This window comes from Panthera uncia, chromosome C2, assembly GCF_023721935.1.
Source record: "Panthera uncia isolate 11264 chromosome C2, Puncia_PCG_1.0, whole genome shotgun sequence".
Taxonomy (NCBI): Eukaryota; Metazoa; Chordata; class Mammalia; order Carnivora; family Felidae; genus Panthera; species Panthera uncia.
Window position 1 is genome coordinate 93,310,766 of NC_064810.1, and position 17,508 is coordinate 93,328,273.

General features: G+C 43.5%; 2 protein-coding genes across 2 annotated transcripts in view; one reads left to right on the top strand and one right to left on the bottom strand.

The window, feature by feature from the left end:
• Positions 1–17,508, top strand: part of SLC7A14 (solute carrier family 7 member 14) — a 57,608-nt gene that overhangs the window by 2,567 nt on the left and 37,533 nt on the right. The window lies entirely within an intron of this gene.
• On the bottom strand, positions 3,922–5,595 carry LOC125921895 (centromere protein Q-like). Its single transcript, XM_049629632.1, has one exon. The coding sequence runs from the start codon at positions 5,406–5,408 to the stop codon at positions 4,605–4,607; it is 804 nt and encodes a 267-aa protein (XP_049485589.1). The 5' UTR covers positions 5,409–5,595; the 3' UTR covers positions 3,922–4,604.

A 17,508-nucleotide genomic window follows, 5' to 3' on the forward strand; every position in this document is an offset into this window, starting at 1 on the left:
ACACTCTGTGACTGAGGCCAGCCAGAATTCTCCTACAGGCCCCAGCTAGATCCCGGGCCCAAATAACTTGTGCCAAAATTAGCATTTTTATAACAGAAGTCTTCAACCAGGCGTCTCATTCTGTGATCCTTTGTCACTAAACTAAAGGAAGAGCCCCCCTGCTGCCTTCTTTCCACTCCTGTGTCATCATCCTGGTGTCCCGTCTCCCTTGACCAAACTTGCCACCACTTTCTGCCTCACGATAATCAAGCTCCCCTCTACCTTCAGACTTTTTAACACCTGCTCCTTCCTCCTTCTGACCTTAACCAAAACCTGGCTCGACTCTGAGGGGTACACCATTGCAAACACTGAGAAAGTGCGCGAGAAGGATAGACGTGTAGCCAAAGAGCGGGATGTTTGAAGCGGAGATTTTGGAAGTGGTACAGCCATCAGTGATGTTAAAATTAGACCTGGCTCCGCCGCTAACTGGCCGTGAGACCTTGAGCCAGTTCCATCACTTCTCTGAGCCTCAGTTTCTCCGCTTTGAAAATGGCCATCATGCCACCGCCTTCGCAGAGTTCCTGTGACGATTCGTGACGCCAGTGAGCGCCAGCCACAGTGCCTGGTACACGGCCCTCGACACGTCGTTCTTATCATCGTGTGCCAAGCCCTGTGTTCAGAGTTTGCCATACGTTAACACATTTAAGAGGCAGCATACCCCTTCAAGGTGGGTTTTATTACTTTCACATACGAGAAAGCTGAAATTTCAATAACAGAACCTAGGTTCAAATTTGTTATACCAGCAATAGTTTTCAGCACGGACTATGAATTTAAATCACCTGGGGAGCTTATTTTTTCAAATCGTGGTTTGGCAGAGAAAGGTTATAATTACATGCAGTAAAATCTACCCTTTTAAATATACAACTCTGTGAGCTTCACCAACGCATATCATTGTGTAACCTCCATATAATCAAGATACAGAAGCATCCCATCATCCCCAAATAATTCCTTCATGTTACCTCTTTGCAACGCTCCTCACCTCCACCCCCAACCCCTGGCAACCACTAATCTGTTTTCTGTCCCTATGCTTTTGCCTTTTCCAAGATGTCATATAAACGGAAACACTCAGTATGTAACATTTTGAGTTTGTTTTCTGTCACTTAGTATGATACATTGAAAGCTTATTCATATTGTATGTATCAGTGGGTCATTCCATTTTATTTTTGAGTAGTATCCCATTGTATGGACATACTACAGTTTATTTATCCATTTACTAGTTGAACGTGGAATTGGGTGGTTTCCAGTCTGGGGCCGTTATAAACAAAGCCATTATAAACATTTGTGTACAGGTTTTTGTGTGAACACAGGTTGTCAGTTCTCTTGAGTAAATACCTAGGGATGGAAGTGCTGGATTGTGTGTTAGGTGTAGGTTTAACTTCAAAATAAACCGCTAAACTCTTTTCCAAAGTGATTGGATTTTTTTTTCATTCCCACCAGCCATGCCTTTGATTTCCAGTTGCTCCTGGCCAGCCCTCAGAATTGTCAGGTGTTGCTTTGTGTTGTTGCTTCGTTTGTTTGCCACTTTAAAAGGTGAAGGATGGTATTTCAATGTGGTTTTCATTTGCACTTCCCTAACTGCTAATATTTCGAACATGTTTGTATGTGCTTGTTTGCCATCTATCTTCTCTGGTGAAGTGTTCAAATCACTTGCCCATTCTTTAATTGGGTTCTTCATTTTCTTATTACTAACTTTTAAATTTTTCTAATATATTCTAGATACAAGTCCTTTATCAGATATGTGATTTTGTGAATATTTTCTCCCAGTTTATGGCTCATCTTTTAGTTTTCTTTTAATTTGTTGATTTCTTTTTAAAAATGCCCAGGTTCCACCCCCAGAGATTCTCATTCAGTTGGACTGGGGCAGAACCTGGGGAATCGTATTTTTTTTTTTTTACAAGCCTCAGAGGATTCGAACGTGGAGATAGAGTTAAGAATTACTCTGTCATAGGGACCAAAACTTAACTTCTGCTGCAACTGACCTATGAAAATAGAAAATAGATGTTAAGATATAAGTTGGGGCGCCTGGGTGGCTTCAGCTTAGGACATGAACTCGCTGTTCATGAATTCGAGCCCTGTGTCGGGCTCTGTGCTGACAGCTCAGAGCCTGGAGCCTGCTTCGGATTCTGTGTCTCCCTCTCCTCTGTTCCTTCCTCTCTCTCTCTCTCTCTCTCTCTCATGCACACGCTCTCAAAAATAAGTAAACATTAAGAAAATTTAAAAAAACAGATACAAGTTATTTGGCCAGCAGATAGCAGATTCTTTTTTTTTTTTTTTAATTTTTTTTTTTACGTTTTATTTATTTTTGAGACAGAGAGAGACAGAGCATGAATGGGGGAGGGGCAGAGAGAGAGGGAGACACAGAATCGGAAGCAGGCTCCAGGCTCTGAGCCATCAGCCCAGAGCCCGATGCGGGGCTCGAACTCACGGACCGCGAGATCGTGACCTGAGCTGAAGTCGGCCGCTCAACTGACTGAGCCACCCAGGCGCCCCAGCAGATTCTTAAGTGATTTTCATGGCCCTATGGCATCATCATCCATGCCATGCAAACCAGCCTATAACCTGAAACAAATCTGACTAAGGGAGAAAGCCATTTCCTCTACAATTTGACAAGACCCAAAGTTACAATAACCTCCCCAGGTGCTCCTGCCAGTCATGCCCCAACACCGTAACCACCCACAGCCCTATCACAGGTGGATGGAAAGTTATCAGAGGAAGCAGCTTGTGCTGTAACCTTTACCCTTTGTCCATAGAATATTATCTACTCTTTCATAGTTCAGCAGGCCCCTTGTCCATACCAGACCTAAAACACCCTTTGAATACACCAGATTGAATCAACCAGATAGGAGAAATCGTGTTCCTTTATGATTCCCACCTATAACGTTATTGAGACACTGAGGGACAGAAGCAGGATGGCTTACAGAGGTTCTCTAATTCAGTTGACTTAGGAGGAAACACAAAGCAAAGCCACCATGCCAGTGACACTGGGCCATTCAAAGTTCTAAGAGCCTCCTATGAACTTGAGTGAGGATGCCTTCTTTGGCTTTTTTTCCTAAGTTTATTTCCAGTTCTCTCTTAATATTATTAAAATTGAACCTTAAATAGAATGTAGGTCTGAATGACTCCTAAACTCATGTGGATCCTACAATACCCTTAAGGCCGGTAGCTCAAATGGTTTTGGTAGGGATTAAGTGACAGTGTGCATACATCACATCAGTCCCCAGTCTGATGCATGAAACCAGTAATTTCTATCATCTACTCCTAAGAAATAGTTGACAAAAATCTAATAAGACGTGGTTCAGTACAGATGTTTTGTATACCCACCATCTACCAGTTCTGGGGCAGTACCAAAAACAAATGAGATTGTTTCTACTCTAAAAGACCCATTGTTTATTGATGCAGATGAACACCTAATCTGATAGGTAACTATGGCAATGATAGTAGTAATAATAGAAATAAAGCAACAGGGGCACCTGGATGGCTCGGTCAGTTAAGCACCCGACTTCAGATCAGGTCATGATCTCACGGTTTATGAGTTTGAGCCCCTCATCAGGCTCTGTGCAGACAGCTCAGAGCCTGGAGCCTGCTTCGGATTCTGTCTCCCTCTCTCTTTGCTCCTCCTCTGCTCATGGTCCCCTGTCTCCCTCTCAAAAATAAATAAACATAAAAAAGTATTTTATTTTTTCCCCAAGAAATTACATTTATTTGTTATTTTATTTTACAAATAAATAAAAGCAAATCAGACAATATACTGTAGTGTACAGAAAAGACTTTTAATATATTCAAATGATAATTTACTCATATATATACATATATATACGTATATATATGTATATATATGTATATATATGTATATATATATATACACACATATACTTATTACTACAATGAGAAAAGGTTTATAGAAAGGGGTTTTTGTTTGATTTTTCTTTTAAGGGATAAATGTGCTTAGGTTTCTTTTAGATAAAGTATGCTTTGATGATAGTGGAAAATATTCAACATCTAGTCAATAACCCAACCAAAGAAATATGGTCATGCTACCTCCAAAGGCAAAGACACCTGGCAATTCTTAATTATGCCACAAAAATCCAGGGAGTTATGTAAAAGAATTAAGGCATTTGGGGATTTCTCAAGTTCCAGATAACCACACAGAAAATGCAAGTCATGAGCTAAAGGATAATAATGCTAGCAAACAATTATGTTTCTATGTACCAGCTACTACACACACTTTATATATGACAGTACCACATTTCCACTGCACTAGCCAATAAATGAGTTCAATTCAGTCACTGTAAATCATTAGATTGTGACTGTTCCTTGTTTCATGGCTTCAGGCAAATAACCAGAGATACAGCAACAGAAATGTGAGTTCCCAGTTTTGGCAACTACTCAAAACAGTTTTTAGGACATTAGATGCTAACAGATCTGTAAGGCTAATTTTAAGTGTGTATTGGAAATACATCCTGAAGAAGACTCACCCTCTGCAATATCATCACAAGTAACAGTTTTATAAATTCATAGACATTAAATTAATATGGACCAGTCTAAAAAAAAAAAAAAAAACCTCATTAAGAGGCATCCAGTCTCTTATAGGCTTCTTCAATGAAAGTTAACATATTCTTCATCTGGGATGAATTATGGAGAACATCCAAGTCCTTCAGAAGAGCATTATGGTTTGGAATTAACGTCAGAATTTCTTTCTGAAGTGTGGGAGCTTTGAGACTCTTCTGAGAAAGTTCTGGAAGACAGAGTACCCCACTATCTATCTGAAACATCTGTTTTACTTTCTCTTCCTCTTCTTCCACCTCACTTGTCAGAATTTGAATTTTGTTCTTTAGGCTGTGAATACTCCCAGTCATTGACTCTATGGTCTCTAGTATTTTATCTATTTCCTCCTGCAATAATGCCAGACCTTCTTCATTAGCTCTGTGCTCTGCCCTTTCCATTTTCAGTAGACTTGACACATTAGTTAAATCTTTCAGCTTTCTGGGAGGGACTTTAAGATTTTCACACAGTTGTAGCAATCTTTTCTTTAGATAGTTAAGATGATACTGAACTTGTTCATGTTCTCTAATATTGTTACTCAAAATTGTTATTATTACTGATTCCATCATAGCTTGTAAATGCTCTCTGCTCCTCTTTGAAAGAGGCTGCCAGGTTTTTCTCTTGTTGAATGCTACCTTTACCCGTTTTAGATTAGTATGCTCTGTTTGTCCTGTTACTTCAGAAGGCAGATGCTTTGGATTTTTATTTTTTGCTGTGTTTCTAACCTTTCTCTCTGGTAACTCCACTTCTTCATCATCAGTTTTTCGTTTTGGGTTTTTTTTTAACTGTTGAGATCTTTTCTTGGAAGCCCCTGCTTTGTTAGACATCTTGATTAAACAGAACAATCATAACAAAAAGTCTGGGAGATATTGCAGGTTCTGTTCTAGACCACAAAGGTGCCTATTGAATGCTTCAGGAGGCCAAGCTCTCAAAAAAGTATTTTAAAAAAAGAAAAGAAATAATAGCAGCAGCAGTAGCTACTATTTATTGAGCACTTACTATATACCAAAAGAGTTCTAAGTGCTTAACACATTATTTTACTTAACCTTCACATCAACTCTACGTGATAAGTGGTGTCATTATCCTCATACTACAGATGGAGAAAACAGAGCCTTGTGAAAAGTTTGGTAACTTGCTTAAGGCACCTGATTAAGAGGTGACAGAGCAAGGAATAGAGTGAAAGCACCCTGACTCCAGGGCCAAATCTTAATCACCTTGCTGGTAATCGGCTACTGCGGTAGCAGATTAGGGTCATATTCCATCACATACAAAACAAAACTAAAAATGAGAGACAATTTCACTTCTTTCCTGTGTAGAAAGAATCCGGAGGGAGGCTGGTATTGTGGCTCTGCAGTCATGGGGACTCAGGCCCCTTCATCTTTGGTTCTAACGATGAGGATGCTTGCCTTCCATCCTCAAGATGACTTCAAGCCCTAAGATGGCTGCTGGAGCTCCAGTTGGTACATTTGAGTTCCAGAAGTCAGGAAGGAGAACAGACAGTTGAGGCAGATCATTTCCCATATTTCTGTCCCCTCCTTTTTTAAGTTTTTTTAATGTTGGTTTATTTTTGAGAGAGAGTGTGTGTGTAAGCAGGGGAGGGGCAAAGAGAGAGGGAGACACAGAATCCGAAGCAGGCTCCAGGCTGCGAGCTGTCAGCACAGAGCCCAATGCAGGGCTCAAACACTCTAACCGTGGGATCATGACCTGAGCTGAAGCCGGACGCCTAACCAACTGAGCCACCCAGGTGCCCCTCAGTCCCCTTTTAAGAAACTTCTTCAGAAATCCTTCTCTATAACTTACATTGGCTGAAACTTGGACACTTGGCCACAACAAGGAAGGCTGGGAAGTATAGTCTTCAGACAGGGTATATTGCCAACCCCAGTATTACAGGGGCTGTGTCGATGGGGAAGAACAGGAAAACTGTCTGTCACTGCCACATCTATAGTGGATGCATAACCTCTAAGCCCTCCATCTTGCTGAGGTCAAGTTGTTCTGAAATATTTAAATAAAATTGGTTCTAATTCCCAGTAATGTACAACTGGAAAATCTAGAGTCCCCCTCAATAAACCTAGGGAGTTGCAAGGCTTACTTTTTCCTAGTTCTGCCGACTCTGAATCTCCGCTCCCATGGAGTCTTCGTCTCCATTCTGCATTTCATTAGCTTCTGCCCATTTTCTTTACCTCATCATGCAACCAGATGAACTCCAATCCCTCCTCTCCCCGAGTATCCACAAGACAAAATTGAATGTGCAGTGGGCTTTATAGAAAGTTTGGGCCAGAGACGGGAGCTATAATAGAGTCCATCCCAGCAGACCACAAACTTCTAATTGAATGTAGGACTCCAATTCTCCCTGCCTTTAAACAAGTCCACAGACTCTCTCTTTTCCTTGGGTCCAGCATCCAGTACCATTAATGGGCAGCCTTTCTCCTTCAATCTCACCTTCTTTTCCCTTGCTGCTCCCTGTCAAGCCCTAAAACCCTTGTCCATATCTTATCCAGAGCAGTATACTATCTCTCTATCTCTCTACAAGTTCATCCCCACCATACTCCAAAGACTATTGTCCCCTAACCAAAATGGCCCATCAAGATAATTCATTAAACAAAGTGGGTTCTTAAGGGAGAGACTTGGGGGCCAAGCAAGAAGGTTGGAGATCACTAGTTCGGCAGAGAAGTTGAGCAACGTGACCAGATCTGTAATGTATTAATACGGTGGAGAGAGAGCAAGGGTGAAGAAACTGGCCATGCAGTTGTACAAAACAGGAAAGAGACCATGAGTGGAGATCAGAAGGAAGCTTCAGATGGAGAGGATGCGGGCATGGGTGGACAAGGGAGGACGGGGGGAGAGGGATAAATGCTCTCTGTAGCTGAGAAAAGACGTAACACATGAGAGTGTTTTTGAAATAATGTCATTAGAATAACGGATTTACAGCACAGTTCTGGTGACAGAAAGTGAAAGTAGAAACAGAAAACCCAAGGAAAGGGGACCTCCACAGAATGCCACCAGGGGAAATGAATGAATGCGTGTGTGCAGAACGCCGCAGGCGGGGCTCCCGCGCAGCCCCACGGACACAGTGGGGCGAAGAGTGACTTTATCTCCTCCCTCAGCTGGAGGAGCCAGACGGTCAGAAGTTAAAGTCACTTCCTGAGAGGCAGGCAGATATTTAGTGGCAGGGCCAGAACTCCAACCTCAGCCTGCAGGACTCCAGAACTCACAGTCTTCCATTTCAGCAAGTGCCTCTGAGATCTTTGAAGCCAACCACCTAAAAGGCAATACTGGGGGCGTCTGGGTGGCTCAGTCGGTCTGACTTCATTCGGACTGACTCAGGTCATGATCTCACAGTTTGTGAGTTCGAGCCCCATGGGCTCTGTGCTGGCAGCTCAGAGCCTGGAGCCTGCTTCAGATTCTGTGTCTCCCTCTCTCTGCCCCTCCCCCACTCATTCTCCCCCCCCCCCCAAAAACAAATAAACATTGAAAAAAAAATTTAAGGCAATATAGGCCAACATGCTGAGTAGCATTTTCTTGGCATTCTTAGTTTATGGTTTAGCGCTAGCATTTATCATTTGTATTTCCTGCCATCCTCATTCACTCTTTGGCATCTTCTAATCCATCATCACGTGAGACTGTGGGAACAGAATCCCTGGGAAGGCGGTAAGGGGCACAGAGTTCTGTCAAGCAGATGCCTTCCCCACAGGCAAAGCTCCCCACCCTCTGGGCTGGGCCTTCACCAGGCTTCAGCAGAATATCCTCACTCCAATATTCATCTCAGGCTGGATTTTCATGACCAAGGAAGATTTGTAAAGATTCAGAGTCTATATAGATAGTCTGCTCAGTTCCCTTGTCTTGTTTTTCAGAACAAACCATTTTCCCCTCCTCAAACTGAAGCCAGACTAGAGAGGTGGACACAGGAGGGTGGGTCCTTTTGCACTGGTCGTTCTCAGTGATCTAGGATCACTCATTCATTTCACAAGCTTGCATCTATGCGTTTGCCCAAACATACCTGAGCACTGCTCTCAGCCACCCTGGTGAGGGGAGAGGTAGAAACATTGAAAGGGTAGAAAGGAAAGGCAAAGATGAACAGTTATGTGCCAGTCTTCAAGCTTCTGGAAAACTAGCTTTCCAAAATATTGTCCAAACACACAGCTCTATGTCGAATTCTTAATAATGATAGCAGCTTCCCCGATGTTTGTGAAGTCTCTAAGCCATAGCTTAGGAAGCACGTGATAAATGTTAGTAATTATTATTACTATTATTTTTATTATTATTAATCAAATACTGTGCCCCAGGCACTGTGCATATATTACCTCATTTAATGCTCTCAACCTCCCTTCTGGGAGGGAGAGACACTAACTATTAGTGTCCCCATTTTATGGCTAATCATAACAGCTAAAGCACTGGGGACTTCATGTGCCTGGCTTTAGCTGCACACAGCTGCAAAATCCTCCCAATGAATCCTACAAAATAAGTGATATTGTATACTTATTCTGCAGATGATAAAACTGAGGCCCAGAGAGGTATGGTGACTTATCCAGATCCATAAGGCAGTCAGCGGCGAAGGCTGAATCTAAATTTGATTCTGCCTGGTTCCAAAGGCTATTACCCCTAACCTGCTTCATGCAGACACATCCTCCAAATTTAAAAACCCACCAAAGAGTATCAAGAAAACTCTCACCCTTACTGAGGTTTCAAAAGAGCCTGTAGCTCACTCTGTTCTATTGATCAGTTGAGCACTTTTCTAGATCATAACTTCTGTAACCCAGGTCATGAAAATGCTTTCTAAGCTCAGCACCTTTCTGTCACCTGTCAGCAGTGAGAAGGGTGTTGTGAAGTTCATGTAACTCTTCTATACAGAGCTGGATTGACAGTCCTGTAGGAAGGATGTCAGTTACCAGTTCAGAGAAGGTGAGCGCATTTTAATAAAAATTTACAAGGCTCTCAAATTGCTGATTCTGAGATGAGCTTTCTCCAGCAAACCGAGGAGGACGGGGCTTATTTTACATCTTGTACAGCACCTGGTAGAGTAGACAGTGCAGAACAAGGGCAGCTAGCATGGCCATGGGAGGGACTGGTCACCTGCTCTGGGCTCAGCACAGCCGCTGTGCTGCAGAACACAGGAAAGAAACCAGGAGACAAAGGGCTCAACATCCATGCGAAGAAACAAGATAAGCCCGCATGAAATAATCATGAGCACTGCAAGAGACCACAGGGCCCAGGACAGAAGTCGGTACATCCGAGTCCTAGTTCCAGCTCTGTTTCTCAGCAGCTCGGGATGCTGACCTCTTGACTTCAGTTTCTTCCTCTGCAAAAGAAGAGTTCAGATTAGATTGCCTGTGTGAGGACAACAAAAGAACCCAGGGAGGGGAAAGATCTGTAAAGAAAGACACAATGTCTCAACTTTCCACACACACTTTCCAACCCCATGTAGCAGCCAGGCGCCAGATGCACTTAGTCCTTGGAATGGATCTCCCTCACTTCAAGCCCTGCTCTGCTACTTACAACCTGTGTGACTTGGGAAACATACTTAACCTAGACCTTCCCAAACAGGTTGCCCGAAGTTACAGGTGGGCCACGGTATTGAGCCCTCAGCCCTCGGCACAGCTAGCAGGTGGCAGAGACCCCAGGCTATCACCTCTACCTGTGAGCGGCCTCGCCCTGTGCCTGCTGACCTCTCTCTCATGTCTGCACCATAGCCCATTTAGATCTTAGATTCATCATCTGTAAATGGAAATAATAATAGTTTCTACTTGGGAAGATTGTGTATGTAAAGTGCTTAGTAGAGCCGGTGCACGTAGTAAATGCTCAGTAAATATGCCCGGATTATTACTACTGCCAACACTATTAGCCAGATCTCCAACCTAACAAGGGTAGGTTGGTTCCTACTGCAAATGAGCACACATCTTTCAGATTCTGAAGCCCCTTGGTGCACACCTAGTAAAAGACCCAGAGGGCCTGCCTCTTATTCACCCTTTCTCCAGATGGACCTTCCACAAAGAGCATTCTTTTGCATCTGAAGGTATATTCCCAAGAGCAATTCTCATCTCTACCAGGATAACCGCCTTCCCAAAAGATTGTGCTTCAAAAGGCCTTCCAAAAGATTGTGCTTCAAAACGTACAGGCAGACTATGCCTCAGAAAACAAGTACATGGATACATTTAACTACAAATTGTGGTAAGTGCCCTTAAGGAAATTAAACAGGGTCCCGTGACATAGTACTCTTTCTGAACAAGGGGTATTGAAGCACTGGAATGGGGGTGCTAGAAGTGAGTAAGGCAGGACTGCATGAGACAGCGTGAAGAGGCCTCGCCCTCGGAGGCCCGGGACGAAGCAGACTTCGTGCACAGCGGCTCGGAAGTTCTGCAGGTGCCAGGCACTGGCTCTGTGCACTCGGTGCCCCTCCTCACACTGCTAGGTCCCCTAAATCCCTAGTCCCTGGCCCTGCTCCGCCCTCCCTGCATATTAGCCCTATCTGGGAAAACGGAGATGGCACCCCTCTTCTTAAATGAAGGGTGTCTCATGTCTCTGGGAAGGTCCTCTACGGAGAACAGATCCAGGCCCGTGAGAGATTCAGCGTGTCTCATGCTCCCAGGCATCTGCTGAGAATGCAGCCCATCCCCGGGGGAACCCGGTCCCACCTGCCCATCAGCTGGGCCGAGCAGCCACACAAGGGCTCGTGTGTGTTCTCTTAGGACTCGGCTTTGACCCCCTCCCACTAAGTCCTCAGGGCAGGGAGTGATGGCCTGGTCCCCTCACAGAGCTTCTTAGGTCTGTCATCCTTGTTGGTGCCACTGTCATCTGCTTTAGAAATGGGGACACTGCCTACCCCTGGGGAGTGGTGAGCCGGAAAATACCTGGGTGCACGAGAATTGCTGGCTGTCCCTTGACCCCTGTTCTCTCCTTTCTGCACAAAGTCTTTCTAGCCCGGTTATCAGAGTCATCTGAACGGGGCCAGAGGCCTCATGAAGAAAGGTTGAGCAAGAAAGCAGGAAATTTCTCTCCACCCTCACAACGTCCAGCTGGACTTGCGGAAAAGAACATGTGTTTCCAGATTAAAGGTTTAAAACCTAAGAAGGAACTTTTCCACTTTCTCATTTAGAAGTGAATTAGAGGAGAAAAAAAAGAACCAAAGCATCCATCAAGAAGTGAATTGGGCACACGTAGGGCTTGGTCTAGACTCCAGATGATTTCTGATATCCCTGCCAACACTGACTCTCTAAAACCATGAGCCAACTATTCTTGCTTCCAACCTCTTCTCTCCCATCCCCAAGGAAAAGGTTCCTGCAGAAACACTCAGGAGGCTACTGCTAAGAAAGTCTGTGCGATTCCCTTTCCTCCTCGGTAATAATTGCCATTGGTCCCACTGCCGGAGTGCCCACCACACTCCAGAACGTGTGCTCCTTTGCAGACCCATGGCAACCTCACAGCAGGGATCACCTTCGCCACTGTCCAGATGGGGAAACTAACGCCCAGTGAACCGGGTGCCTTACTCAAGGCCACAGTTAGTAATAACTTCAGTTGCCATTTATTAAACACTTACTGTGTGCCAGGCACTGGGCAAAGTGATGTGTGTGCATTATCTCATTTAGCTGTCAAAACCACTCTCTAGACCTCTCTCCAGATGCTGTGTGGCTCCTGTGACACTCACTGCTTCTCCTAAAGCCAGAGACGGGCTGCTGATGTTGGCCTCGTCATTTGCCTACAGCTTACCTGGGCATCAGATGAAAAACTGTGTACAATGGGCCTGGCACAGGTAGATGCCAACAACCAGGTGCCTTTCTCTTTTGTAACTTCTTTTTCCCTCCGAGGCTGCCTTTGACATTACCCTGAGGTCACCTACATAGAAATGTTAGCAGCAGAGAAAAAAGCTGTCCCCGTCCACCTGCCACCTCAGCAATGAAGAGGGACCAATCTGGGTCAGAATATGGGATCAAGGAACAGCTAAGCCTGTGGGTCACTTCGTTGAAAGCAACCACATGAGTGTTATTAGTATTACCATCTCCATCATCATTTGATAAAGCAATAAAACTAGTATGCACTAATGATGATAATTAACAATAGCATGGCCACACAATATAATACTCTAATCCATCATGCTATGGAAATCGTACCTCCGACAAACCTTTAAAGTCTTTTCACAGAAGGAGATCTAGAGAAGAGAGTACACAGATAGTCTGGTCACATTTAATCAGTAAATTATGAAACTTCCTCGACATCTCTCAGGGGTCACTTCTCTGACTATGAGAACAGCTTCTTTCCTTTCTGTGTAGGTGTTGATAGATTGGTGCTCTGGTTTAGGGAACCTGCGAGCCCTCTTTTCCCCAACCCAACTTTAATTGGAGCCCTGTCAGGTTCAGTAACGAATAGTGTCACACACACCCTGATCAAAGATGCTACCCATCCTCTGAACACAGGCTCCTACTGTCCCCCTAAGGCCCTGCTTTGGCAGAAAAATGATGTCTCTTCTTAGACGCAAAGAAATGGGCGTTCCCAGACAAATTGCTTTTCTTCCAGACGCATTTGTTAGAACTGCCTGGACTTCCCTGACAGGTGATGGAGTGACCAGGGTTCCTCAGGTAGATGAGACAGGAGCAGGGAGGTGAGAGAAAGAGACAGCCTGATGGATTTCTCCTGGGAAAAGAAATGCACAATTTTCTTGGCTAATCAAGAGCATTGGAAAGAGGACACGGGGGCAGGGATCACAGGGTCCCACAAACCAGGGGACTGAAGAGATAGATGTTTCTGAGAATCCAGCAGCCTGCTTCTCAAGGGCAACAGCAATGATGGTGATACTTCATTACTTGCCATCTGGAATCCGGTGTCACAAAGGAAACAAATGTTTCCGAGGGAATCCACACTCTATTTCTCTCTGAGGTCCTGTGATTTCTCCCGATAGCCCACTCCCAATCCACATTTATGCAGTGCTATCACCCACAGCAATATAGTCATGTCTTAGCCCGGCTGTGAATCTGTAAACAGAACAAAGATGTCTTAAGAAAACTAAGAAAAGGACAAAGAAATGAGTTAACAACCATCTCAGCAAAAATGTTGTATTTGGTGAGGACTTGTTCAGGCCTAATTGGTGTGGTGCACAGGTTCCATCCAATGGCTGATTCCATCCTGTGTCTGGGAGACAGAGCAGATGACTGGCACTCGGGAGGAACCGACTTCATGAATGAGAATCACTGAGAGACGCATGTTCAAAATAACTGCACAGGCTTGATGTCTGTGACCAAGAGAGCCTGACTGACCTTGTGAGCAACACTCCCGATGTTACTGATCCCAGAGGCCTGAATGAAGCGGCAGCTTGGCAAACTGTTTTCTTGGAGACTCCGCCCCCTCCTTCTCATATCTCTGGATACCTCTTGCCCTAGAGACAGTCCTTCTGGCTGTCCAAAGACCTTACTTTAGAATTCAGTTTTGCAGCTCTTTAAAGCAGCTCATGAATTTTCCCCCATCCCCCCCCCGCCACGACTAATATCTCCTTTCTCGTTTTATTATAATATGTTGGGGTTTTTTTGTCTGTCTTCTCCACTAGACTATAAGACCCACAACAAAGGGACCGTATTCTTCCCACTCACCTTTAAATCTCTAAAATCTAACATAGAGGCATAGAGATAGAACCTTATAAATGTTGTGGATGAATGGATGAGTTGGAAAGCTCCTAGAACTGCATATCAGTATATGCAGTATATGCACGGTTCTATCACTAATTGAAGGTGCAACGTCAGGTCTGGGGCTCAGTTGCATCAACCATCAAGGGAAAAGCCCTGATGAGCAGGTGGCACGCACCCCCCACACTGCGCTCAGTGTGGCCCCGTGAGTCCACAGAGGAGGGTTGGCATTTTGGGAGGTATGGGATGAGGGGGATCCTGAGCAGACCAGCCTCAAGCTCCCCACCCCCTCCTCAAACAAAGCCACCTTGCTTTTACTTATTTATGTATGAGACTCTTAAAGAACACTTGTGTGCGAAGAGGTTTTTACAACCAAGACAAAGCTTTAAAACGAGACAAGTAGATAATTGAACAGTTTTTTCTTTCAGCTAGATTCCCCCAGTCTATTAAGAAGATCCCACTCCTTCAATCACTTGATCCTCAGTTCACCTCTACAAGACTCATCCTCCTCAATCCACAAAGCAGCCCACGTGTGTCATCCAGCTACCCCCTTCCATCTGCCTGAGATCACCCTTTTCCATTTCATTCTGCCTGGAAAAGCCCAAGTCGCCCTTCAATATGAGCTCAGAAGCCTCCCCTTCGTCACTACCTCCCCAGAAACCGAGGACCGGGTTCTCTAAGAGCCGCTCACCCCACTGGGTTCCCAGAGCACCTCATAAATACTGATAGTACTGAAACTGGCTGCATGGAATCATCTGTTTATTAAACTCTTTCCTGGTTGGAATCCAGATGCTTCAAGATCAGGAGATTTATGCCTATGGTATTCACTTCAGTGCCTGACATAGTAGGCACTTAACTGTGTGCATCACTTAAAGGAAAGACATTAGGAAGTCAGAAGTTATTGTAGGAAATCAGTAAGTTAGTTGATAGGTCAGTTAGGGAATCAGTCCATAAGTTAAACTGCATGTTAACGGAAAAACCTGTTTGTATCTGAGTAGAGTAATTGGCAAGTGTGAAAAACCTCTAGATTTAATCCTTCCAGGTGAAAGTATTTTAAAAAGTACTTATGTAGACAATGTTTTGTTTTGTTTTGTTTTGTTTTTTTAGCAGAATGTGGAGGGAATATAGTTCTTGAGTGGAGAAATCCTTCTCGAACTTTCACCTACGCCCAGCTGGATCTTTCTCTTCTACACCTGTTAGAATGGAGGAGAATCTTCGCCTCCTGGTTCTCGAGTGACAGGAAGCACATGTAGAGGTTATCTTGATGATTGGCAATAGCATATTAGGCAGTTTGGAAAGTTCGACATCTCATCTAGGCTCTCTGGGAGAATTTAATGTAAGGCCGGCTGATTATATCTATATGCAATAGAACCACAGATTCTCTGAGTTGGAAAGAAATCCACTTCGAAAAGGACCAAATTTCTCTAAACTCCAAACCATGCATCATTTATAGGGTACACGAGAGATCAATAGAGAATATTTCAAATAAAGAATCCCCTTGGTATCTTATCCCAACCTTCTTTTCAATGTTGTAAGTCCTAAGTTTGACTGCTATTCAGGCTGGCTGGTTGTCAGTTTAACAAAAAATAGTTCTGGGCGTACAAATAAAACAAAACACTAGGAATATGACAAAATGAAAAGAAGGGCATGTTTACAATATACTTAAAGAGCTGATAAATTGAAAAGGATATTTGAGTTTCAGGCTATGAAAAATCACTCTATTCCCTCTTGTCCTGCTCAAATGAACCCCTATATTTCTCAAGGACCTGGACTTGCCAACTCTGAACAACCCCATTGGGAAACTTTCACCCAGTGGTCTGCACCATCTGTACCCCGACGTTGTACTTCATGATTTTCTCCAGCCACACAGTTATACTTTTGAAATCAATATATCTCTCCCTCTCCAATCACTTGATGGTTAGCCAAGGAATGCAGAATCACTTTGACAATAGCATAAAGCAAATATGACTAGGAAGATAACCCTAGGGCAAGAAATTTTTTAATGCATTACTAAATTGAGTACAGATTATTTATAAATGTTTCTCTCATAGTGATTCTCCCCCCTAGTACAAATCAACTTTAGGTAATGAATACTTTGAAATTCTTCCTTTGCTATCAAATAGTTCTAGAAATAAACTAGAGATAATGTGACCTTCCTACACACTTATTTTTTTTCTAGTGATTAAAATTATATATTTTTTTTAAGTTTTTATTTAAATTCCAGTTAACAGGGGCGCCTGGGTGGCTCAGTCCATTGAGCGTCCGACTTCAGCTCAGGTCAGGATCTCGAGGTTCATGGGTTGAAGCCCCACATTGGACTCTGTGCTGACAGCTTGGAGCCTGGAGCCTGTTTCGGATTCTGTGTCTCCCTCTTTCTCTGCCCCTCCCCTGCTTACACTCTGTCTCTCTCTCTCTCTCTCTCTCTCTCTCTCTCAAAAATAAATAAACATTACAAAAATATTATTAAATTCCAGTTAACATACAGTGTAATATTAGCTTCAGTTATATAATTAGTGATTCAACACTCCATACAACATCTGGTGCTTATCACAACAAGTGCCAATTCCTTAATCCCAATCACCTATTTAACCCATACCCCCCCCAACCTCCCTTCTGGTAACCATCAGTTTGTTCTCTAAAGGCAAGAGTCTGTTTCTTGGTTTGACTCCCCCCCTCTCTCTCTCCTTTTCTCCCACTTAGTTCCTTTTTTTTGTTTCTTAAATTCCACATATTAGTGAAATCATATGGTATTTGTCTTTCTCTGACTAACTTATTTACTTACCATTAATACTCTCTAGCTCCATCCTTGCTGTTACGAATTGCAAGATTTCATTCTTTTTTATGGCTCAGTAATATTCCATTGTGTGTGTGTGTGTGTGTGTGTGTGTGTGTGTGTATACACACCATACCTTCTTTATCCATCAGTCAATGGGCCTTTGGGCTGTTTCCATAATTTGGCTATTGTAGATAGTGCTGCTATAAATATTGGGGTGCCTGTATCCCTTTGAATTTGAGTTTTTGTATTCTTTGGGTAAACACCTAGTAATGCAATAGCTGGATCATAAGGTAGTTCTATTTTTAACTTTTTGAGGAACCCTTACTATTTTCCAGAGCCACACACTTAATTTAAATATATATATATATCTCCCCTGAGTATGGAAGGTAAACGAAAGAAGAGTCACGTCTAGTAAAAATAATATTTCAGTGTGTAGAAGCTAGAGCATAAGAACAATAGGAGACGTAACGAAGTCATCAGATGTCTGCTGTCACTTGTAGAACAACTGTGAACACAAGTCACATAGGTGTGCTGTTGTATATTCAG